Consider the following 27,373-nt stretch of genomic DNA (forward strand, 5'->3'; position numbering starts at 1 on the left):
CGCTCAGTCACTTTATATTTGCTTTCTTATGCTGCCAAACAAGACTTCTGAACGTAGCTTTATGATGCTGTTCTTCACCATCTTCACTGACTGTTAGTACTGATGAACAGCAGGTCCAATTTCGCTAACATCCGTCTCTACATAAAATGATTCATTAAGGTCCTGTGGGTGCAATAGCAGAGCTTCCAAAAGTTGTTCCCTGATCTCGTCTAACGATCCTTGTTGTTCGGTTCCCCATATCCTAATTGAATTCCTTATTAATGGCAATAACACAGGTGACGACAGTGTTTCTTTAGAAACCGACAGTAATACCTGAAACAAAACAAGGAAAGACTGAAGCTGCTTTTCACAAATTAACACTGGAAAATATCGAACTGCTTCTAATTTCTTCGGATCTGGCAGTATGCCGCTGACGAGAGAATATGTCCCAAAAATAATATCTTATTCCTCGCAAACTCCGACGTTTGCTGATTGAGTGTGATTCTAGCTGACTTAAATGTATCCAAAACTTTTCAGAGGGGTCTGTCTGCTGTCACCTCGATGGAGATGCAAACAAAGCTTCGTCAGTGTACGCTATCATATCCTGTAATAGTTCTTCTCGAAGAATCTCATCCAAAGCTCTAGCGCTGCAGATGTAATGCTCAAACCGAGCAGCATCCGTCCGAAATGATAACACCACACGTTGTATAAGAACACAGTGAAATTTTGGCTTCTCTCTTCCAGTTCCAGCTACCAATAGCTGCTTGTCATATCCACGCTGCTGAGGTAGCAAGAAGCAGAAAACTTCTAGAAAATACCTTCACTGTTTTTGGACTGAACCCGCTGGAGCAAAATAATGCGATTAATAGCTCTAGCCTCCAGAGCAAGTCTGACCCATCCGTTCTTCTTAATTACTGGGTGTACTGGCTTGCAAATTCGTTATCGGACCTCTCAGTTATATCTTGATTAATCGTATGCTTGTTCTCCTTCCCTAGAACTTTTTTTCTCGCTAGCGGTACCGAATGTGACATAATTTTAGATGGTTCGTGTAGCCCCACTTTTATTTGTTATTTGCATCCCTTCATCAATCTCGGTTTACTTGAAGAGACTTCGTCGTGTATGCATAAAACTTCTCGCATTTCTTCTGCTGAACTTTTGTCAAGACATCACGAATCTACTCTCCATTCCCAATGGATCCATTATCTTTCATATATACTGGCGATTCAGTTCCATTATCTACCTTCTACTTAAAAATTACACTCCTGGAAATTGAAATAAGAACACCGTGAATTCATTGTCCCAGGAAGGGGAAACTTTATTGACACATTCCTGGGGTCAGATATATCACATGATCATACTGACAGAACCACAGGCACATAGACACAGGCAACAGAGCATGCACAATGTCGGCACTAGTACAGTGTATATCCACCTTTCGCAGCAATGCAGGCTGCTATTCTCCCATGGAGACGATCGTAGAGATGCTGGATGTAGTCCTGTGGAACGGCTTGCCATGCCATTTCCACCTGGCGCCTCAGTTGGACCAGCGTTCGTGCTGGACGTGCAGACCGCGTGAGACGACGCTTCATCCAGTCCCAAACATGCTCAATGGGGGACAGATCCGGAGATCTTGCTGGCCAGGGTAGTTGACTTACACCTTCTAGAGCACGTTGGGTGGCACGGGATACATGCGGACGTGCATTGTCCTGTTGGAACAGCAAGTTCCCTTGCCGGTCTAGGAATGGTAGAACAATGGGTTCGATTACGGTTTGGATGTACCGTGCACTATTCAGTGTCCCCTCGACGATCACCAGTGGTGTACGGCCAGTGTAGGAGATCGCTCCCCACACCATGATGCCGGGTGTTGGCCCTGTGTGCCTCGGTCGTATGCAGTCCTGATTGTGGCGCTCACCTGCACGGCGCCAAACACACATACGACCATCATTGGCACCAAGGCAGAGGCGACTCTCATCGCTGAAGACGACACGTTTACATTCGTCCCTCCATTCACGTCTGTCGCGACACCACTGGAGGCGGGCTGCACGATGTTGGGGCGTGAGCGGAAGACGGCCTAACGGTGTGCGGGACCGTAGGCCAGCTTCATGGAGACGGTTGCGAATGGTCCTCGCCGATACCCCAGGAGCAACAGTGTCCGTAATTTGCTGGGAAGTGGCGGTGCGGTCCCCTACGGCACTGCGTAGGATCCTACGGTCTTGGCGTGCATCCGTGCGTCGCTGCGGTCCGGTCCCAGGTCGACGGGCACGTGCACCTTCCGCCGACCACTGGCGACAACATCGATGTACTGTGGAGACCTCACGCCCCACGTGTTGAGCAATTCGGCGGTACGTCCACCCGGCCTCCCGCATGCCCACTATACGCCCTCGCTCAAAGTCCGTCAACTGCACATACGGTTCACGTCCACGCTGTCGCGGCATGCTACCAGTGTTAAAGACTGCGATGGAGCTCCGTATGCCACGGCAAACTGGCTGACACTGACGGCGGCGGTGCACAAATGCTGCGCAGCTAGCGCCATTCGACGGCCGACACCGCGGTTCCTGGTGTGTCCGCTGTGCCGTGCGTGTGATCATTGCTTGTACAGCCCTCTCGCAGTGTCCGGAGCAAGTATGGTGGGTCTGACACACCGGTGTCAATGTGTTCTTTTTTCCATTTCCAGGAGTGTATAATCCCAAGTCGTGCCGATGCGTCTTCATTTTCTCCGACGAACACGACGAAATCAACCTCGAATTCTTCACTTTCGTTACAAATACTCAAACATCTTCTTTCACAGACAATCCTAAATTTTCTTCCTGCCAGCCAATCATTACCAAAAATCCAATCCATCACAGAATCAAGATTCAATACAACCACTTCAAAGTAGGGTATGCAAAATTTTCTATCTAAAGAGTGTGTGCCCAGAAACAGCTCGACTTCTCTGCCCACATGCGTTAATTATATGCTCACTATTGACACGAAAGAGAGATAGCTATTCTATATCATACAGCTGTTCATATAAATTATTGGATATTCCTGTAGTATCAGCACCAGAATCTAAAACTGCTGTAATTTTCCGACCATTTACACTTAGTTCACCAACTGGGTTAAACACTTCCCACCATCTTGCACATCTCTCAGTTGTTGTTGTTGTTGTGGTGTTCAGTCCAGAGACTGGTGTGATGCAGCTCTCCATGTTGCTCTATCCTGTGCAAGGTTCTTCATCTCGCAGTACCTACTGCAACCTACATCCTTCTTAATCTGTTTAGTGTATTCATCTCTTTGTATCCCTCTACAATTTTTACCATCCACGCTGCCATCCAATACTAAATTGGTGATCCCTTGATGCCTCAGAATATGCTCTATCAACCGATCCCTTCTTCTAGTCAAGTTGTGTCACAAACTTCAATTCTCTCCAATTCTGTTCAGTACCTCCTCATTAGTTATGTGACCTAACCGTCTAATCTTCAGCATTCTTCTGTAGCACCACATTTCGAAATCTTCTATTCTCTACTTGTCTAAACTATTTATCGTCCATGTTTCACTTCCATACATGGCTACACTCCATACAAATACTTTCAGAAACGACTTCCTGACACTTAAATCTATACTCGATGTTAAAAAATTTCTCTTCTTCAGAAATGCTTTCCTAGCCATTGCCAGTTTACATTTTATATCCTTTCTACTTCGACCATCATCAGTTATTTTGCTTCCCAAATAGCAAAACTTATTTACTACTTTAAGCGTCTCATTGCGTAATCTAATTCCCGCAGCATACCCGATTTAATTCGACTACATTCCATTATCCTCGTTATCTCTCAGTATTTCAGTCAAAATATCTTTAGTTTCGCATTTAATCATCTCGGTCTGGCCCTTTAGGCCATTTGCAAGTTGTGTAAAAGGTCTTCAAGTTCTAGGCGCTTCAGTCTGGAACCGCGCGACCACTGCGGTCGCTGGTTCGAATCCTGCCTCGGGCATGGATGTGTGTGATGTCCTTAGGTTCGTTAGGTTTATGTAGTTCTAAGTTCTAGGGGACTGATGACCTCAGATGTTAAGTCCCATACTGCTCAGAGCCATTTGAAGCGAAAGTCTCCACCAAAACTAATTTTAGTTTACCGACGGTCGTGCGTGTTGGCAACCATATCTCGGAGTGGCAAACGGTCCCGAACTCTTTCATCTTGTACTATCTCCTACTTCCGCCTACCAAATCATTTCTCTCCTCCCATACTTTCGAAGCCACTCGTCATTGTGCTCATAATTTCGTGAGCGTTCATCTCTTCGGGTGTAACTGCAATCCTGCTATCATTTTGCTGATTCTCCTGCGGACGGCCACCGCGGTGCAACACGTCGCTGAACATACTGATTGCGATTAGTAGAAGTGTGCTCTGATACTACCTGCGTTCCCTTATTGTCTGTTTCTTCTAACTAATCCAAAACTCTTAATAATTCATCAGAATCATCAAAAGTTCACGACGCCAATTGTTTCCTTCCCTTCCAGCGTAAATGTTGTATCCAAATTATGACTAAGTCAGCTTCACTAACGGGATCGTCCATGTAACTATTACGTTCCCAGTGTTCCTGAAGAAAGTTACGCATCGACCCCTCGTGCCGATGGTGGTTGTGCACAAACACCAATTTTCTTTGATGCATCGTTGATGCAGAGTGTTTGATATATCAGCTCTTTCGAATTAAGCGATTCATTTGGTACATCTGCCATTCCTTCCATCTGCAACGAACGCCTAGAATTGGAATCAAATAAAACTTTTTTTCTCCGGATACGCCTTAGTATTGCTTCTCTACATTAAGGAAGTATGTGATAAAAGTAATGTCCATGCTAAGATCTACTGGCAATTCGTCTTATGTGTCTTCAATTACCCCAATATTTCAATGATGAATACCTTAATTAGTGAGGTATAGATAAAGAAATCTGACACTTTCTATTTTTAAAGGTCGCTTAACTATCACGTAGAGCAACTGAAAACTGATTTAAAATATTACAGAAAACTGGATTTTTATGACGTCTCTTAAATGCATAAAAATGGTGCACAGCTCTCGAGAATGTTATGACATGTCAAATTCTAGTTTGCTGTAGTATTAAGTAATAATGCAGCCTTTATTGCTTTCAGAATCTGCAAGTTTCGAACACCTATGGGATGATCACGGTTTAAAACTTGCACCTAAATTCGTATGATGTGATCTTGAGACAAAGAAAATAAACCACCAAAATACATTCTACTCGCCCACAGATTAATTTACATTTCCAAAATCCACATAATTATTACGTTTCCAGCGTTTCTGCTGAAGGTTACGCATCGGCCCCTCGTGCCGATGGTAATTGTGTATAGATTATGGTATTTCTTTGATGCCACGTTGATTCCGCCGTGCACAGTATTGCGGAGACATGCACTTTCGTTATCTCCAATTGTAAAACACTCATCGGACGTACGATTAGTCACCCATTATTAGCGACTTTCCTTCCTTTCGTCTTAAGCTTGTGTATGCACCGTGTTGCCCTGTTCCATTACATACGCGGAAATCTTCTCACACATTATGAACGACTTTCCTTACTTCGGCTTTAAGTCACATATGCGCCAACTTACTCTATTTCATAACATCCGCAATAATCTCAAGATTGTAAATCGCCATGTCATTTGTTAAGATCCGACTGCGAGAGAAATTTTAGTGGGGCGAATGTAATTGACAGTTGCGGTACAGTGTTAGTTATTATCATAACGAATATTGATGCTGTTCTTTACGTGTTGTGCTCTTTAGTATGATGTTCAGGTAGGCAGGAGTTTGTGTCTTAACATAGAGCAACACAAATGCTACCAGATTGTTGATAGCTGTGTCTCAGGTGTAACCTTCTTCGTGATAACTGCTGGGTGTTCCTCTGGTACCGATGTTCTGCTGTCCTCGAAAGTCGCTGAACTGTCGTACATAAACATCGATCTTTTATTCAAATGGTTCAAATGGCTCTGAGCACTATGGGACTCAACTGCTGTGGTCATAAGTCCCCTAGAACTTAGAACTACTTAAACCTAACTAACCTAAGGACATCACACACATCCATGCCCGAGGCAGGATTCGAACCTGTGACAGTAGCGGTCGTGCGGTTCCAGACTGTAGCGCCTTTAACCGCTCGGCCACTTCGGCCGGCCGATCTTTTGTGCTTCATTTTCAATTAGTGCAAATAAAACTGTAAATTGTTTCATAAAATCCGTGGGATGTAATTCTTTATATGGTCCAAATTCCTTAAACTGTTCTTGTCAGAAAATGTTATCAACAATGAAGCTCGTGTAACCAACTACATCACGATTTTCTTGCGATAACATTTCCATTTTTGTAGGATCATGTTCTTATCGATTCATGTTTTGGATTTTTTGGCGTTTTTCATGCAATTTTCCAGACCCTGCAGTTTTGTTTCTAAATCAGGGAATTATACACACACCAAAAGAGTTTTGCATCGCTTCGGTTCCTGGAGTTCCGGAACCTGTATAGAAAATTGAAATAGAGATCAACATAAACATCATTTCCGCCCTTTTTATTGCTTATGAAAACCACACATTGCGTGTTGTATCACCAAACAGTGCGACCTTCAAAGGTGGTCTTCCAGATTGCGGTACACACCAGTACCTCTAATACCCAGTAGCACGTCCTCTTGCATTGAAGCATGCCTGTATGTGTCGCGACATACTACCCGCAAGTTCATCAAGGCACTGTTGGTCCAGATTGTTCCACTCCTCAACGGCGATTTGGTGTGGATCCCTCAGAGTGGTTGGTGGGTCACGTGGTCCATAAACTACGCTTTTCAGTCTATCCCAGGCATGTTCGATAGTTTTCATGTGTACAGAACATGGTGGCCACTCTAGTCGAGCGAAGTCGTTATCCTCAAGGAAGTCATTCACAAGATGTGCACAATGGGGGCGCGAATTGTCGTCCATGCAGACGAATGCCTCGCCAATATGCTGCCGATATGGTAGCACTATCGGTCGGAGGATGGCTTTCACGTATCGTACGGCCGTTATGGCGCCTTCCATGACAACCAGCGTCGTACGTCGGCTCCACATAATGTCACCCCACATCAGAAGGGAATCTCCACCTCGCTGCACTCTTTGGACAGTGTGTCCAAGGCGTTCAGCCTGACCGTGTTGCCTCCAAACACGTCTCTGACGATTGTCTGGTTGAAGGCACATGCGACCCTCATGACAATCCTGAGCGGTCCATCCGGCATGTTGTTGGGCCCATCTGTACTGCGCTGCGTGGTGTCGGGGTTGCAAAGATGGACCTCACCATGGACGTCGGGAGTGAAGTTCCGCATCATGCACCCTATGGAACATAGTTTGAGTCGTAACACGACGTCCTGTGGCTGCATTAAAAGCATTATTCAACATGGTTCCCGAGCCATAATCCATGGATAGCGGTCATCCACTTTAGTAGTAGCCCTTTGGCGGCCTGAGCGAGGCATGTCATCGACAGTTCCCGTCTCTTTGTATCTCATCCATGTCCGAACAACATCGCTTTAGTTCACTCCGAGACGCCTGGACACTTCCCTTGTTGAGAGTCTTTCCTGGCACAAAGTAACAATGTGGACACTATCGAACCGCGGTATTGACCGTCTTGGCATGGTTGAACTATAGACAAATGAACTGTGTATCTCCTTCCTAGTGGAATGACTGGAACTGTTCGGCTAACGGACCCTCTCCGTCTAATAGGCGCTGCTCATGCATGGTTGTTTACATCTTTGAGCGGTATCAGTGACATCTGTGTTAATTCCTAATGGACCAAACTGCTAATGGCCTCGGGCCCTAGACTTTCACTCTAATTAAACTAACTTATGCTAAGAACAACACACAGGACTCCAACCTCCGATGGGAGGGGTCGCGCAGTCCGTGATATGGAGCCTCAAACCGTGAGGCCACTCCACGCGGCTTAGTGAATCTCTGAACAGTCAAAGGGACTAAGTCTGTGATACAATATCCACAGTCAACGTTTACTTTCAGGAGTTCTGGGAACAGGGATAATGCAAAACTTTTTTTGATGTTTGTAGTTGTACGCCCGACATCGTTATAATATTTTCCTCACATGCACTTTTAGCACGAACTACTTCAGTATCAGTCATTGTAATATCCATCGGAGCTTGTTTCACAATTTCCTGATGTGAGTCTACTTGTGACTGTATCGCAGTTATAACTGATACTGTTTGCTAAAAATGTGTGATGACCTCCCGCGTAAAGTCCGATTGTTTCTCATCGAATTATTTACTATATTCCAGTACAAAATTATTAAACTGACTCTACAACTCACTTCGAAGATTTAATACCTTTTGATCCTACATTTTGTCCGATTTTTGATTATGTTCATCTCTTTTTTGTCAAAATATTTCTTATAATCATAAATTTTTTTGTTCAAATCCTCACTCAACTTTTGATTATTGTCATTGAGCATTTTGTTCAAATTTCACTTAGTAGCATCAAGTACTTTTTTGTTCAAATCTGAGTTCATGAATGTAAAAATTGCACTAATATGTCCTCTCTTCCTACAGTGTCTGTCCGATTGTTATCTATCACTGCCTCTTACTATTCCACATCTGCGTTCAAATTTGAACTTTCATTTTCCTCTGCATCAGTCAACATTCTGAGTTCCTCTACTTAGTTCTGATTCATTAACAAGTTCCATATCAACAACATCCTGATTAACGCTGTCCTTTCCTTTAAATAAGTTACGATTTTCCGATTAGACATTGGTATTCATATGTATACCGCACACCCAGATCATAATCAAAGCACTGTTCACTGTCTGTAGTTCCTCCCTCGTCCATCGCTGCTAGGAACTGTCGCGCCGCTGAAAATGGCAAATTCACTCACCATACATTGACGCTTGCTATCGATTCCGGATCGACAACTGTAGCAGGATGCGGCATCCTTTTCACTTGTTTCCATATGCAGCGCGTCTAGGGTGGTACGCTACAATTACGTCGATACTGCTGCCTCTCTGAAGTACATTCATTGAGAGACAAATATGATCCAGTGACTGATATTTTGTGAAAGCGGATAATGACTAGTACTCTGAAGAACAGCTATTCTGATAGCGTTCCACAATACGGTATCGATCATTCCTCACTGAAAGTATCAAATTAATTATCAAATTGTTATCAATGTTCATAAACCAGACAGATAAACAACCTGAAACCGAACAGTGCCTGCCGTACGTACTGTCAACTCCACTGCGCGGCTCACGAGACACCGTACTGCCTGGTACTCACGTGTCAGCAGCAACAACCAGACTTTGTCAAAACACTGCGAGTGGGCAACGATTAAAGAATCTGCAATACAGTCACTGCGATTGATTGGTTCGATAAATTGATTCCAAGATGTTAGAAATTGTCGTAAATAACTCGATATGTGGTGATACAGGATACTAACAAGTACTTTATTGAAATATTAAGCTGTAAGAATGACTTCTACCTCCTATTGGGAAAACCGAGGTTACACCATTCTTCCCTGGTTTCATTTTATTTACTTTTCTGTTGTGTTTCGTGGGATCACCCAAGATTACCGTACTTGATTTTGGATCGTGCCAGTCCATGGCTTACAGAGAACCGATTTTAAGCTTTTTAAACAGGGGAATTAAAGGGGTGTAGGTATACGTAACACATTACAGAGAAAAGTTCTCAAATACTGCAAGAAACATTTGTACAGAATAGAGGGAGTATGCCATAAGGAAACCTCTTAACTTGCCTTTGATTACGTAAGGCTTATCACTCATTTTTTTTTCTGTGCTCCTCGAAGCCTATTGAAAAAGATACTTGCCCAGCAGTGTACACCGTTTTGTAGAATGCTTAAGGAAGCGTTGTCCAGCTGTGCATCGTTCTCCCGTCTAGAGTCCACTGAATGAATGTTGCAGTCTCTTCTGAATGAGCTAATATTTCACGACAACAGAGCCCATGATGGAAACATGCACAGGAACGAGAGAGTTAGAATTCCGAAAAAACTGAACAACGGTCAACCCAAAGTTCGAAAAGCGACACTCAGCTCAACCTGATAGCCCACTTGGTTAAATGGCTCTCAGCACTATGGGACTTAACATCTGAGGTCATCAGTCCCCTAGGACTTGAACTACTTAAACCTAACTAACCTAAGAACATCACACACATCCATGCCCGAGGCAGGATTCGAACCTGCGATCGTAGTAGTCGCGTCTTTCCGCACTGAAGCGCCTACAAACTCTCGGCCACAACGGCCGGCGATATCCCATTTCTGAGATTGAAACATTCCTGTAGAGAGCAGGGTGTTGATTCAAAGTACAAAACCTCACGAGGTAAAAGAGTGGAAGTAATTAAATCAAAAAAGCCTTCGTATTTTGGTTTCAGAGAGAGCTTGGATCACACTTACAGCAACGATAGCAACATTCTGTTTCTGCACAGGGTCTTGAACGTGATACTTCCAAGAACGGCTTCCATCCATCTTCGGTCTTAAGAATTGAAAATTGTCGGATTCACTGAGTGTTCCACCACACTGGGGCAGAGAAATTTGGTTTTTACAAGAATTCCGAGTCAGAAACTGAATGTATTGCATTTTGAAGCATTTTAGCGTTTATCTGTTCTCTGATAACTTTGTGCTTACGTTACTCACTACCCCCGTTAGGTACATCATGTTTTGTACGTTTTGGGTCATTCACTGTAAAGTCTGTATCATCTACAAAAAAAAAATGCCTATGTTAAATCGAAGAAAATATGTACTGTCTTCAACATGTCGTTTAGCTTCAATAGTGGCTCTCACACATAAGATCTATGTATTCCTCTCCTGAAGTGAATTTGTGAGTCTGACAACAAACTACGTGTACTGCTACTATTCTATACGTTCTTTCTCAAAAAGATTTTAAAACAATAACAAGAAAAAGAATCGTCGGTATCTCTATACATTATCTCTTATACATTATATAGTGTTTTCATTTACGAGTATTTTAGTCTGACAAGAATACTGTCTACTCCTGATATACGAACTGCACAGAAATGAGTACAGAATTAATATAGGTTGCACTGATGTTACTATTCCTACTTGAAGTTTTATCAAATCCACAGCAGTCTTCACTCTTCATTTATAAATTAATTGTTTCAGTTACACTTTTGCTTGTTTCCAGCAGATGCATATGGTGTAGTTGTATCGGAGCACCAGCATTGAAGAGTTCTGCTTATTTGTATGTACCAATAAAATTTTAACTTAACTTGTGTACTACTGACAATAAGTGTTTATTAAAAACATGGTGTTTCCTTTTCTAAGTTTCCAACTTCTGCGGTGTTCCTAGAAGTGAGTACACATTTCCCGGCCACACGGACCTACAAAGAATTCCTGGATTTAAGCTTTCGGGCTACATTCAATAAGACTGTTCCTAATTATGGAATTGCGCATCAATTGTGGCATTCTTGAGGTGTTGGGTCAAGGACGGCGTAAACAAGAGAGTACACTCACTATTTCTGTTTTTTTGTGCATTGTGGAGAACACTAAGGTATGGGGCAGTCGTTGTTATGTGATACTTGTTTGATAGCTTTGAGTTCCATTTGGAAGTAGGCTTGACGCATGGGGAAGGATACTAGGCGATGTTTCACAGAATGAAAGGCAGCATATTTATGGATCACTGGTTGTTGAGAATTTGCCAGTGTTACCATGCCTGTGTTGGTAGGTTTCCTCCAAGTCTTGAAGTACGAATACAGTCACTGATTTCTAATTTTCGGTCTGAATAACTTATGCAGTTAGCCCCAAAGTCCACTGGAAATTTTATAATGTCGTGTTTCGAATTTAGTTGCTTCAGGATTTCTCGAATTTGTCTGGTAGTACTTGTCCATAACCACAACTCATCAACATAACTAAACCAGTATCCTACCTTGGATTATTTTCCAGAAACTGTGTTTCAGTGTTGGTCAAGAAGATTTCAGTAAGGAATGGACTGAGGAGGCATCCCATGTCTAGACCATCCAACTGTTTGTAAATCTTACCATTGAAATGGAAATAATTTATTGTTAGACATTGCACTGGTTGCCCTGGGGAGAATAATATTTATTCATATGGAATTACGAACAGTGGCACGAATTAAGGCTTTTATAATTCTTGAAAGACGTGCGTAAAAATGTAGCGAAGAAACAGTTATCATTAAACTCAGTTGTATTTAGAAACAATATCGCTTTATTATGTATACAATTATTTGTTCTGTGTTAATAGTATTGAATTTTGGTTGAATGTATGAGTTTATTTTCTTTTAAAATCTTTATTTATGTATCTTTAGGATCCCTTTACGTTACGAGACTAACAACTTATTGTTTCAGAATATCAGAACACGTAATACAGCGCGAGCCTATGACTCACTGTTGTTGGCCATTTGCACGGCCGCAGCGCCTTCTATGAACATTGCCAATATTAAACGGCACAGTGCGCTCCAATAACTTATAAAGTCTGCATTTTAATTGTGTTATTTAACTGCAGTGTCATTTTAACTTACTTGCAAAGATTAAGAATAGTTTTCATTAAATGCTTGTGGTTGCCGCAGAATGGTTACGTTTTATCTCAGATACGTAAATTCACGGAAATTAACTTACTCCGAAACGATTAGTGATAAATATGCCACACATTAATGTTTCTCTACTCGAACCCATGACATTAAGGCAGTATTAATTTCAATGAAATTTAAATGCAAAAAGAACCTGAGTTACGAGCTAGTATGGTGCTTCACAACGCTCTTCACGTGTTTCATGTTGAAACTTCTAACAATATTCCCACAAAAGACTGTGTAACTAACCCGTGATAAGTTGTGTGGTCGGTTTTGTGTGTGTCGTCATTTGATGTGTAACTATACGTATGTCAGCCTGCAAATCATACAGGTGCACTGCACACAATTAAAGCACACCATTTGACGTAAAGAACACAACACAACGACATACATATCAGAAACAATACATGTTACTGTAGCTAACCTTATATCATGAGCGACAATTAGGTTAGCTTCTGTTTTATCTAGTAAGCCTCACAGAATTTTTAAGCACTTCTGAGCGGGTATATTAATAAATAAGTGGCTAACATGAAAAATAAGCAGCTTGGCAGTAGGAGCGATTTTCATGTCTTTTAACTCGTTCATCCAGTAATCTAAATTAAGGCTCCCATGAGTATATTTGAACTTGGTTTTGATGTGGATCAGGTGATTTAACACTCTGGCTGGTTTGTAAGATGGGGCTGAGAATGAAGACACCACAGGACGGATGGGCATATTATCTTTATGGAGTTTAGGGAGGCCATAAAGTCTGGGACCTGTAGAATTCATGTTGGTGAGCAAGTAAGCATCAGAGACTGATATTATACTCTTTCACAGTTTGATGAGACTTCTAATTTTATCAGTACAGGATTGTGTGGGGTCTTCCTGAATCTGTGATTTGGTGGCATTTAGGAAGTGTTCCACTCTGTTAACATAGTCACATATGTTCATTAGGCCGAGCTTATCCTTTGTCTGGTAGGATTGCTATAACATTCCTGTGAATCACTTTGTTCTTGAAACTGTTTAATGCTCGTTCTTCCTTAGCTGCCGGGACACTGGAAGAGAAGATTGATATTTACAGCTCATGAGCTACGAAATGTTTAGTGGAGATGTCCTCGCCTAATGTACATTCTAGGTCTTATTTTATTATTTCCAGTTGTTTTTTTATGGTGGAGCGAATATGAAGCTTTTTGCGTGTATACTGAGTTCTTCGTTGGTCTTTTTTATATCCAAAACGACAGTTACATTATCTGCAAATTTTAACTTTCCGTAAATTTTGAAAGTTGTTTACCACAGAAAAGTTTGTTAATTTTAGAGTTCTGTATTTCGTACATGGTATGCACAACATCGATAACTTCCTGTCTCACCTTACTCTTCAACATATCTAACTCAGTTGGGTGTGAAAGGGCCGAAATTCGTATATGTGTTAATTTCGGGTCTTTACTCCCGAGATCACGAATACTATATGAAAATTTCATTTCTTCTTTTATCCATGTTTTTTTTTGTGCAACGTCTACTGACTCTTTTGAAGATTATTGGCTGGTACTACCAGTCCACTTCAAAAAATCATGATGCAACTAAATGGTAAACTCAACAGTATAAAATTCCCATTTTAGTTTGGATCTAACTGCATAAATTACTTAGATTTAACCGTAGACACCAATGACCGTTTTCACAATTCCAAGATTTATAGAAAACCTAGTACCATAGATAAAGTAATACCGGCCTATTCTGAAAACCCAATGATTCATAAACATGCTGCATTTCATTCTATGAAACATCGCCCCATATCCATCCCAATGTGTGAAGCCAACTTCCTAACGGAATTAAAGTCCATTAAACAAATACCACCAAACAATGGCTATCTTCCTACGTTAGTGGGCTCCATGATGCACAAAAGGCAGAAACAATAGGTGTACTCTTCTTTATCCCATCCTTGAACCACCACATCAAGAATGCAATAAATTGTACTTAAGAAAAGTCTTTCTGGATGTAGCCGGAAAGCTTAAATCCAGGAATGTAGAAACATCATTCCATGCACACAACTCAGTTGTACAGTTTCTTCCCAATGGTGAAAACGACACTGCTGCTTGGCAAAGAGTGGAATACATAACATTACTTGCAACTGTGGCAAATTCTATATAGGTTAGCCTCGCAGGAGAATATGTACCCACCTGATGGAACGCCACGTAAGTTGGAAACTTAGAAAAGGAGACTGCACTTTTGCAGACCGCCGGCCGGGGTGGCCGAGCGGCTCTAAGCGCTACAGTCTGGAACCGCTCGACCGCTTCGGTCGCAGGTTCGAATCCTGTCTCGGGCATGGATGTGTGTGATGTCCTTAGGTTAGTTAAATTTAAGTAGTTCTAAGTTCTAGGAGGACTGATGACCTCAGAATGGATGTGTGTGATGTCCTTAGGTTAGTTAAATTTAAGTAGTTCTAAGTTCTAGGTGGACTGATGACCTCAGAAGTTAAGTTCCATAGTGCTCAGATTTATTTATTTTTTATTTGCAGACCACCTGTAAAAGAAGCCACAGTTACTAGGTGAACCATGAAGAATTACATCGCATCCACAATCGAAGGAAGCTGAACATCTTGAAATAATATAAATTAATAAACACATGTCCATCTGCCCAGGCTTAATACTGAGCGACGAGACACAATTCCCTTATTTGTCACTTATAACTGCAGATACTACCCGTAATCCCTCTTATTATTATTATCCCTCTTATTCAATTATGCCTCTTATTCACATGCTCCATTTCGTTTATTTCAGTTACTATAACGTCTCTGTTCGTATCAAAAATTTTTACTTTGTATATCACAGCTGTGTTAATTACCAACGTAATATCTCTACTATGTCTCATCTGTTTGTAATTTATGATTATTAAAGGCAAGATTATGTTGTTCAGCAGTACTGTAGGAATATGTACAATTGTTGTAATTTGTAGGTGGTTCATTAGTTAATGTGTCTCATATTTTATTATTTAAATAATTTTACATTGCATTGACACAGAAGTAATCCAGCTTGTTTTATTCTTAACTCTAACAGTAACAGTAAAATGAATGACGATACAGCTACAGTAGTTTGGTTCGAGTCGTAAGCATAGCAGTTAAGCTTTACCAGGTAGCCATTGCTATGCGTCAGGCGCTCCGTCCGTATTTATTCGGGTACCCTTCCTTTTTCACGTGCTTCGTCTGGTTTGAATCGATTGCTTAGTTTGCTGCGATCTGATAATTGCCGTTTTCTTTGTTATAGGTGTTTACGTCACTCTTAAGCTGAAAATACATTCCTGTACTGTGTCATGCATTGTTTGTCGCATTCTGATAGTGCGTGTTTACGACCTGTCGCGGCTCGCGGCATGGCTTGCTTTTGTGCGTGCTACAGCCGCTTACAAAAAAAAGGTGAGAGAGAGAGGAATCGTCTCATTAGCGAAAAAATGGCAAGAGACTGCTATTTGTTGTTACTTACACTGCTGCTTTCTTTGATAATGATCAACAAGAACCAAATTATAGACTGCGTATGACGGAACATGTTCTGAATGAGAGTTAGGTGAAAATTTTTCTCCGTTTGAAAATCTTTGCAGCCGCTTCTTTAGTACATCAAATTCTGCACAGAAATTAGTCATCTTAGGTTTAAAAATCTAGTCAGTTGCCGTGCTTCATTTCTGACTGTATCACTATTAGGCATAAGAATAATACGAATATAAACATGGCACGATACATATATTCTTCCGCGTTTGCTGTTGTTTCACTCTAGTTTCGTATTTTTAGGCAGACAGGATTTAAATGAGTTAACAGCAAACATGAAAAATACGTGGCAAAATGTTTATATTCGTATTATTCTTATGGTGAAGAGAATACTGCATGTGATTTACATTTCATCAGGTTCCTATTAGGAACCATCTCTTCTCACAGGTAGGAAAAACTTGAGAACGTAGAGTTGGCCATATTGACAAACATCCCAAACAGTCTTGCCAGTCGGGTTTTCGTAGTACATTGAAATTCTGCTACAATACGGAATTTGTATTTACTTTGTTGGATAATGTATGAAAATGCAGTGGTCGAAACTCGGGGCAGAGAAAATAAGCTCGTCTTGCACCCTCCTTTTTTTTTTTTTTTTTTTTTTTTTTTTTTTTTTTTTTTTTTTACAGGCGCAGAGGTTTTGGCGCCAGTATTTATCTTTGTGCCTACAAAGCTTGCCTGTGTAGCGCTACATATATTCGAAGGCAGAAGTTAGTTGTGGCGGCACCAACCAACATTTTTCAGAACCTCCGCTTGCTTTGCACTCGATTCTAAGCCGCAACCGGTTTTTTGGATTACAAAAAGCGAAAAAAAAGTGTGGCTTAAATTCGAGTAAATACATAGTTGTCAGGTGCAGGTAAAAATGGTGCAGAACTCTCAAACATTTAACCACAAATGAAATTATAGTTCAGTGTATTATTAAGTAATAACATGCACTTTATTGCTTCCTAAAGCTGCAACTTTCAAATACTCATGTTATGAAGACGAAGGTTGCAAGTGCTGCTCTGAGATGAAAAGATTGATACAGGCGAGGAAATTTTGGTGGGCCGCATCTACATCTCACTAAATAATTTTAAACTTATATTCAGTTACAAATTTTTTAAGTTTACAAAGTTTAGAGAATTATTAGTCAAGGAGTATTTGTAATACCTTAATGATCAACAAAACATTCTTACATTGCTGTAATAAGGGTATCTTTATTTGAAAAACCAGTGTAATTAAATTTACACACTGAAAATATAATTACTTACAGGCCTAACGTAGAGAATTTTTCATATTTTGCTTACAAAATTCTTTTATAAACGTTTATGTAGAAATAAATCAGCTGAATGCTAAAACTTATACTATTCAAATGCATCTACCGCATTAGACAGCGTATTACTTGGTTACTCGTGGAACTATTGAGGATACAAAGTAATAGCGTACTTAAAACTGTCACCCTTACCAGCAGCCTGGACTCGAACCCCAAGAGGTTCGTTACGTATTACTTTTCTATTTATATGGAGACGAATTTGTGGCTGTTTCCGTCATAACTGTTTTATAATGGGAATAAAACATTTGTGATCTAATGAAGCAACCCACTAGGCAAATGAACATCTCCATTCGGATTGTTTACGCGTTTTGTAAGCTATTTACCAGTACTACACCGTCCGAACAGGCCTTGGAAGGCCGAACGGGACCGACCGGCCGCCATGTCATCAAAAATGGTTCACATTGCTCTGAGCACAAAGGGACTTAACAGCTGAGATCATCAGTCCCCTAGAACTTAGAACTACTTAAACCTAACTAACCTAAGGACATCACACACATCCATACCCGATGCAGGATTCGAACCTGCGACCGTAGCGGCACCGTTCCATCCTCAGCACTCAGGCGTCACTGGATGCGGGTATGGAGGGGCATGTGTTCAGCACACCGCTCTCCCGGCCGTTTGTCAGTTTATGAGACCGTTTACCAATACCACCAATGGTAAAATATACACGTACAACACAGCGATTAAGTCACGTCCCCGCCCCCCCCCCTTCCACAAACTCTGATCCTTTCTTCATTTCCATTACTGTCAGTTATACCAAATGTTAGTCTCTCTTAATAAAACCAGTGTGAAGGAGGAGTGTTGAAAAATGTTACGGCGTCACTGAAACACAGAATGCTGTTGCAATACGGTTTGTTACGTTTTTCTAAACAGCATCACAATCAGCCAGCTATTGACAGATAAAGACAATGCTGTATATGAGCGAAAAACGGCGCCCAAGAACCACATTCCTCTGATACTCCATGCACTAAGGGAAGGAGACGAACTAGATTAACTCTCGTTAAGAATCGTCACCAATACCAGCGTTTTCAACCTAACCATGTACGATCTACGAAGGAAAGAAAGGGAAGTAAGTCACGTAGAGCGTCTGTGTATGTGTGTGTGTCATTAGAATCTTCGTACACTGAAGTTGCCGTTATTAGACAATAAGATTAATCGCTTATAAGTAATTTCTGTTTACTGCAGAATTTAGCGCTATATCATCGAATCGGAAAAATTTCATCGGCGCTGCGACTAAAGCTCTGTTATTCCAGTAGTGACAAGTGAGCCAGTATCAAAAATGATTTTAAATGTAGTGCATCGACGGACACCACATCAATTTCAAAAGTGCGTTAGGCAAGTCAATATATACGATCTCCAGACAAGAACTTCTAATGAAGTGGAACACTTGCTTTTATTAACATTTAATATCTGTGACCCATCTTCCTCGTCGGCGTCGACTGTACAATAGACGAACTGAAGGAACTCCTTTCTTGACTGGATCTTCTGTGGGGTGCGCCCTCTGATTGACTTTCGTCGTGGTGAAGCCCTTCAGCTGTGCGACGACGGTGGTTTTGCGGTGAATGGCGATTTCTACCAGGAGGACAACCAGCGAAAAGAAGAGTCCGAGGATCAACAGAGCGAACTCTCCCTGCACGTGGGTCAGCTGCAGCTTGATGGGGCCGTCCGGAGACTGGGCGTAAGAGCGCATCCCTATCTGTGCGGCCAGCTGCACTCTCGGCACCAACCACTTGCGAGCCACCTGCAAAGGAACGTACACAGCACATGTGAGCATGGGATTCCCCAGTTATTGTCGACAAAACGTAACTGGCTTTGTAGATGCATCATGAAGTAAAACGTTTTTTGCCGGTTTAGGAAATTTGGAAATACTTCGTAAGTTCCTATGGAACCAAATTGCTGAGGTCATCGGCCGCTAGGGTAACACACTACCTAACTTAAACTAACTTATGCTAAGGACCAGACACCCACCCATGCCCGATGAAGGACTCCAACTTCCGATCGTTGGGGAAGGGGTGGGGGGGGTGAGGGTGGCAAGCAGCGCGAACCGTGGTGGCAAGACGCCTACACCATGCTGCTAAGCCTCCGATGGAGGGAGTTACGAACTTTTAAGTCATTTTTCAGCCAGGTGTCTGGATACTTTTGATTATATAGTGTATTTGTAAATTGCATCTTGTTAGAAATTTTATCTTGTGGCATTAATTTGGACTAATGTTAGTGTCCGCTTCTACAAGGAAGTCTGTCGTAAAGTTTGTTGGCAGTGTGGTATTTATGTGTGTTCAAGTGTTTCTATCAGCCTGTTATTAATTTTCACTTTCTTTGAGGCAGATAACTATCAGTTGATATTAATTCCTGCGCACAGTGGTCGATTTTAATGTTATCACATATTGTCTATTCCTGCTATGGAAGTGGATTTTCGTGTTGCCCGAATGTTATCAGGCTCAGTGTTAAGTACAATATGATCTATTTTTAATTTAAATACTTTGAAGAAATGCTCTGTTCAATTAGTAGTTATCGTTTTGCAAAAAATTGACCGTCTCTTTGGATTTGATTCCTCTTTGTCTTATTCATTGAGGGTAATGTACTGCTTATTCTGCTACAGGCTGTGCATATAATGCGCTTGCCTTATTAAATTGGCTCAGATGGAAATTTTAATTAGTTTTTGGACACAGCGTCCGTTCTGATCTTGGAGTGGACTGTGTACGTGCCAAGGAGTCGTAGAGTTTGAGGCGACTGGCTCGGGGTGTGGTTAATCATTTGTTCCAGCAGGATTTGGTACAACGATTTAATTCTGAAATTTCCTTATTTAAATTGTAAGTGGTGTCTCAAGTTTTCTGCTAACTTCATAGCAGATAAGTCAGTTTCGACTATCGCTCCATAAGAAACTGCATTAACTATGGGGAGCGTATTCATTATTTACTATAATCTTGGCCGTGACTTGAGCTTGCATTTATTGGAATTTATGTGTGCTGCAGGAAATTTGTTAAGACTGCTTGTGCTTTGGCATCAGCGCTCTTTACCGTTCCTTGTTGAGACCCAATCATTCTGGGCCCAGTCGGCTTACACAGCCGCCAGTTTATGAGATTCTGTGCGCTAGCCTCGGGCAGCGAAATCTAGCGCAGTCCTCTGTAGTTCTGTTTCTTCCAAACGCTGCTGTAGCCTTTAATGCTGCTGTGTACAGTTAAGTTGAAACTTTAGGGCAGTTCTGAGTCATTCAATTCGTTAATCAAAAGACACTCCTTTTTATAACCTTATTGCTTCTTTACGTGACTTAAACATTCTACTAGTGGTTGAGAACTCAATGGTCATCTTTATTTAATGTACATTTTTATTATTTGAATACTTTTGTGGAACCTTGCAAGCCTTGCTATCATGTCTGTTTTATGAGGTTTTAAATCTTTTGTTCTCATTTGGTCATTTTGTATTTTGGCTCGAGAACCTTTTGGCAGTAACCTATTATGTATCCGGTTGAGTCTATTAAATTTCTTATTGGTGCCTTCTGCTCATGAAGTTTTGGTAAATTTTTATGGCTGTTTAAATCTGGCTTGAATATGTATCAGTCTATTACCTTATGGCCTGGCAAACAGTGATTGCTGCTCTCACTGATTAATGTTCAGTATTCAGATTGCTTGTTTACTGCCATCACTGATCATTGTTCAGTATTCAGATTCATTGTTGTTTAATTACATTCTTAATTGGGTTCATGTATTTCAGTCTGTGCTAAATAAATTTTTATCTTGTGTCAGTGAATGACCTGTGCCAGATCCCTATTGGTCTAGCCCTCGTCGTTTTCCTTCCTGGCCAAGTGAAGAGGCCGTATTTTCACATTTTAGTCAGTAATGAGTGTGGCTAAGTTAACGTGGATAAAGTGTGACGACCTATTGCAACATATTATTCCTGGCTAATGTGGATACCATAGTCGCTCTGTAATCGTTATAAACGGTCGTGATTGGGGCATACGATGCTATTTTAAGAGCTAGTGACTTCCCCACGACGGAAGATGATTTCCAGCACTTGTTGGAAATAAACATTTGAATAGTGCCACCAGGAAGCTGTGGAGTGCTGTCCGTTAGAGCATGGAGTGGCGAATGAAAATGCCTGCATTCTGCACCTGTGATCGAAAGGATTGGATGTTATAGCAGTTTTGTTGAGAAACTCGATGCCCCTGAAATCTGACAGTGGCCAGCAGCCCTTATGAGTTGTGGGCCGTCTGGTGTGCTTAACTTCTGTTAGACCTCAAGTTGGTGACCCAGCCTGATCAACCAAGTTACATGTCAAACATAAAACGACTATGCGAATCAAAACTATGTTCCCGTGCATGGATATGGAATCCTAATCTGTCATCTTCGGTTTTCTAAAGCTTGTTGCAGTTTAGTGATCGAAGAAGCGCTTGTTAAAATGGTTCTAAACACTATGGGACTTAACATCTGAGGTCATCAGTCTCCTAGACCTATAACTACTTAAACCTAATGAACCTAAGGGCATCACACACATCCATGCCCGAGCCAGGATTCGAACCTGCGACCGTAGCAGCAGCGCGGTTCCGGACTGAAGTGCCTAGAACCGCTCAGCCATAACGACCGGCAATGCTCGGTACGAAGACGGTTCATGACACCGCTTAGAGCTATAACTACAGAAAGGTTGTGTACAGTAAAAGGATCGAGCTTGGAGAGGTTTAATTGAAGTCAGTGACTGTGGAATGGTAGAGTGTGTTGTTTTCGTGCGACTCTTCTTTACTTACTTTTAACCGTTATCTTCTCTGTTTAGTTGAAAACATTCGGCGAAAGTTACTAGAACCTAGATGGAGCTGCTGCATAAACTGTTGACACCGTACATTTTTCAGTCCACTGTTCAAATTTTGGAATCTCTCTGAAAATAGTTGGACTGCTACAGGGCCTTTATTAGTGGCATAGGGGAGTGATAAATTTAACCCTGTTTAGTTGCTAAAAGAGAGGGCGATGCCCATTATTTACACTGGTTTTAATAGTATAGAAGTCCAAAAATATGACCCAGGTCTGCGTATCGTAGTTACTCTCCGGAGCAATATGACGTGCTCTGCAAATTGCTGAGAGTAAGTGGATTCTGGGAGCAGCCTCGTCTGGGTCTTAGCACAACGTTAAGGAAACTTCGCGGACGAGATGGAAGAAACGTTCCACTATGAAGACACACGAACGTCACATTTGACTCAGAGTGCGAAACAAGTCAGCGTTGGCGGACAGGGCTAAACAGAGGCAGGGGCGGCTTAGTTGATGAGTAACCACTTAGTACGAATAAGACAATGGCTAAGAGTATGATATATAAGCATAAATCACAGCTCTAAATGTTCTAGCTAAAGGAACAGGACGTGCTCACAGGTAAATTAGGTTTCTTTCATTCCAAACAAACTGAATCTCTCAACGCTGGTACCGAGCGACGTAGCGCAGTCGTTAGCAAGCTGAACTCGCATTCGAGAGAACGAAGGTTCAAACCTGCCTCCCATCCTGATATAGGTTTTCCTTAACTTCCCTAAATCGCTTCAGGCAAATGCCGGGATGGTTCCCTTGAAAGGGCACGGCCAACTTCCGCCCCATCCGGCCCTAATCCGATGAGACCCATGACTTCGCTCTTTCGTCCTCTTCCCCCAATCAACCAACCCATCTTGACGCTGCCAGTTTGGCTTTGTTGTATTAAGATATGCTTTAAACAGATCTGAAGATATTTTTTTGATATCGTACACTGGAATAAAAGAAAAAATCCTAACTTAGTGGATCATGTTTTTTTTTTCGAGATCTTGTCATGGCCTGTGGTATTCACAAGTCTCAAATCAAAACTGGAAATCATTTCAATGTTCTGCTTTCTGTATAATGTGAAATTGTGTACGCCCTGTGAAACAGCTTGAAAACGGTCAATGGTTGTCTTTAGACAGTCATGAATCAAGCATTAGTGACAATTCGTTGTGTGAAGTTAGACGATTGGTATAAAGTAAAGCAAACAGTCGACTGTATTTTATTTTACATGATACGTTGGCCGAAGGATATATAACTAAAATAGGGGAGATTCTGAAGACGGGTTTGTGCGATGCCAAAACGCTTAGCTATATAATGTGGAGAACATATCCAACTATATCATTTGATGCTAGTAATAATAATAACTAAGGCACGAAGCACCCTACGTGTCAGTCACTAAATTACTGTAATTAAAGCATTTCAGTCTCATTCTTTCCCAGACTTGTCACACAGCTGTATGTTTAAGGTACCATCATCATGAGACAATAAAGTTGAAAGGAACGGTAGGATACTTGGAACTGGAAATGGTTGATAAATTTGTATTATCATAAGAGAATCCAATAATTAGGTTCTAACTTCTTGAGTATTTTACATTATGATGCGGCCACGATGGCAATATATCTCTTTTCGAATTAATTTACAGTATTTCATATATTTTGTCTTTTCCTCGACTTGCCGTATGTCATAATCGTGGAAGTGTGCTGAGTGATGTTTAGGTGTAACCGCGTAATGTTTGGGGCCACAGAATACAAAATTTCTTGAAAGAGATTACAAGCAAAGTCACTGCGTTGAGCTCGCATCTGAAAAATACAGAAGTGAATTCTGAGCTTACAACACGCCGTCCATCGGATTGGTTCTAAGAATTTCTGTCACCGAATGAATGCTGTTTTCTGTCTTATTTATTGAACTACTTGTCTCACTGCACATTCGATTTGTAACAGTAGCAGGAACCATGTTTGCTACGTGGGCAACAATATTAGTGAAACACTCGAGAAGAGGAGACGAAATATGTGTATATCAGAATCACTACCGACCGAGAATTTGAGAAAGCTCTTTGTGAAATTACGTTCACACCTCTAGACTGTATGAAAGTCAAGCATGCTTAACGGCAAAACTCTGCTTTTGGCTGTTTTTTTTCTGTATTTAAATTTCTGTTTTATCAGACGCATAGTAAATATGTCGTATGGAAAAGCTGAACTTTAGTCAGTTGGGACGGAGCTGGAGACTTCCCTCGACACAAATGTCGTCTTGTGACAGTCGCTGTTTCATTCAAAAGAGATGATGTGTTAGAAGTAAAGTTCGTGTGATGGCATAAGTCTTCCTCAGTTCACAGAGACATTTTAAAATACCACAAATAATTTCGTGCCAGGAGAACGAATTTCTGACAAAAGTGGGATCAACCTTTGGGGAAAGACGGATAATATATAAAATATACGAGAATCAGGAGGGAACAATAAGAATGAAAGACCTAGATCAGGGTTCTCGGATGAAAACGGTTATAAGACTGAAGATAAAAAGTGTATAGGAAGAAAGAGATTGGATACATACAGGAAACTGTTGAGGAGGTAGTTAGCAAGTGCTACTTGAGATGGAAAAGTCTGCACAGGAGAGGAACTCGGTGTGAGAAGCATCAAACCAGTTAGCAGACTGACACCTTAAAAATAAAAAAAATGGAACCAAAAACGTGCAGTCTTCGGTTCCTACTGTTCAACCCACCCTATGTAAGAAGTTTCTGGAGTTCAATTAAAATTACGGCCGAAAGGTATCAATTAAGGGATTCACTGACGACATCACTATCCTCATGGGAGGTAAAGAATAACTACAGGACGTGCTGAGTGGAGTAAACAGCCTAGTCAGTACGGAATTAGATTGGCAGTAAACCAAAGAAAGACGAAAGTAATGAGGAATAGAAGCAATGAGATTGGCGATAACTTAATATCAAAAATGAGAACGACAAAAATGAAGATACAGACTTCAATTACCTTGGTAGCAAAATAACCACGGAGGACGAAGTAGTGAGGAAATAAAAAAGCAGATGAGCACGGGCATAGAACGCATTTCTAACCAAGAGAAGTCTTGTAACATCGGCCTTAATCTGAGAGAGTAATTTCTGATAATGTTCTTTTGTAGTACGGTGTTGTATGGTAGTGATAAAAACTGAAAAGAAGAGAATCGAAGCATTTAAGATGTGATGATACCGAACGGCGTTGAAATTAGTTGGGTTGGTGCGGAACGAGGATATTCTTCGTATAATCGATGAAGAAAGTAAATGGGGAAAACAATGACAAGGGAAAAGTTAACAGGACATATTTTAAGACATTAGGGAGTAACTTTCATGATACTAGAGGGAGCTATAGTGGATAAAACTGAAGGAAATAAAAGGGATCGGTATACGTCCAACAAGTAACTGAGGATGTGGAGTGGAAGCAGTAATCTTATATGAAGAGAATGGCACAGGACAAATTTGATGAACAAAAAAAAAATTACAACAAAATGCCACTTATAGCATATTATGCGTTAGAGAACTCTGTACGTGCCAGCTAGTCGAAATGGAAACTAACCTGTCCTTCCCAGGTATACATTATCCCAGCCTGGAGGAGTCTGTCGATCATGTTATCAAGTCTCTGAAGATACGCCCATCCTTTTGGGACTGCAAAGACCACATACTCCCAATAGATGTCCTCACGCATTGGTCGTAGCCACCTACTAGCTGCCTCCTCGTCGATGTAGTCACCTATCGTGAAATAACCTGTGGAGATAGATATGAAAATGTTGACATTACTGCTAAGTTTCTGTACAGCTACAGAAATCAAGTGAAATAAGATATTATAGAAAGGGAAGAAGTATAATAATGGAGTACACGTGATCGGTTTATGCATTGGAACACGTACAGTGTACGATTCAAACGTGTACGGCAAATTATTTCACATTTAATTAAATATAGTTTACGTGATTAAAGCAAACTTGTACTACGCAGAAAAAAGCAGCAAAACGATTGTTTACGTTATACATGTATTACTCTATGTAACGTGGGGAAATGGTGTGCTGTGCAGTACAAGAGCTGTCGTATGGCCAACGCGATTTCATGTCCAAACAATTGCCGAGGTAGTGAGATCTGCCTGTATTGAACCTGTTCCTATTTTATAACGCTACTATAAAATTCGCACCTCTTACACTGTCCACCAGTTTGAAGAGGTCAGCGTGAGCTATGTGCATCTTCGTGTCATATAATCAGCCGTGAGTCCAGTGTCTTGAGGAACAGCTTGTTTGAAGACAGCTTTCATTTTGTTGCAATTTTTATGTAACTTTTAATGCTTTTAGCGAAGAGAATTCCTGATATAAGATAAGTGGGAACATAATGTTTCATTTATATGCGAGTATCCATGAAATAACCTGACAGATAGCCATGAATCTGTATTCGTTTCTAGGAAACTGGCAAAGAGAAAATGGTGCCGTTGCAAGAGAAAATAGCGCTGTTGAACGTAATATACCGCTGTAAGTTTCTGATATTGTACAGTTCCTCTTATGCTGAGCTTTAAAAATACGTTTACCCTTATTAGTCAACAAAATTTTTTGAAAGGGTATGGTGAATTTACTTAATTATCTTAATCCTATGTTATTAATTAAATAATTATTTTGTAGAACAGTTTGGCAACAGAAACATTGATGGCAACTGAAGCACAGATGAATAGACTTTAGCTGTAACAGTATATATAAATGGAGATCATGGATTACGTGAATGTGCATATAAAATGTCAATAAGCCATAGATTAATGCCCGAGTGGTTCTAGGCACTACAATCTGGAACCTAGCGACCGCTACGGTCGCAGGTTCGAATCGTGCCTCGGACATGGATGTGTATGATGCCCTTAGGTTAGTTAGGTTTAATTAGTTCTAAGTTCTAGGGGACTGATGACCTCAGAAGTTAAGTCCCACAGTTCTCAGAGCCATTTGAACCAGTTTCGAACACTTACTCTAAAACACAACGGTGAATTTATTATAGTTACTGTAAGTTTTTACAGAAATTTTTGACTGCACGTAACCAGGACTGTTGTGAATTTAAATTCAAATACGCAGATAACTGTAACTAATCACTTTTAAACAGGCTAATTCAAAATAAATATGGTGACTACAAACGACTATAATTATTCAGTGCGTAAGGACTCATCGAGAGGATTTAAATGTATCGGAAAAGAACGTTCAAGTTTTCGTTACTTATTTTAGAGGTGTTCTATATCCCTTCGCTTGGTCGCGAGGAGGAAATGTAGGCGATAATTCATTTCTCGC

At 41.1% G+C, this 27,373-nt stretch overlaps 1 protein-coding gene across 1 annotated transcript in view; it reads right to left on the reverse strand.

Moving 5' to 3' along the window:
- Window positions 1-27,373, reverse strand: part of LOC126159721 (glutamate receptor 1-like) — a 182,751-nt gene that overhangs the window by 38,256 nt on the left and 117,122 nt on the right. The window contains exons 6-7 of the mRNA XM_049916570.1: window positions 25,648-25,835; window positions 18,781-19,065 (exon numbers count right to left, since the gene is read on the reverse strand). Of these exons, the coding sequence (XP_049772527.1) occupies window positions 18,781-19,065; window positions 25,648-25,835 (473 nt within the window). The remainder of the gene's footprint in view (window positions 1-18,780; window positions 19,066-25,647; window positions 25,836-27,373) is intronic.

The sequence above is a fragment of the Schistocerca cancellata genome, chromosome 2 (genome assembly GCF_023864275.1).
Source record: "Schistocerca cancellata isolate TAMUIC-IGC-003103 chromosome 2, iqSchCanc2.1, whole genome shotgun sequence".
NCBI classification, from domain to species: domain Eukaryota; kingdom Metazoa; phylum Arthropoda; class Insecta; order Orthoptera; family Acrididae; genus Schistocerca; species Schistocerca cancellata.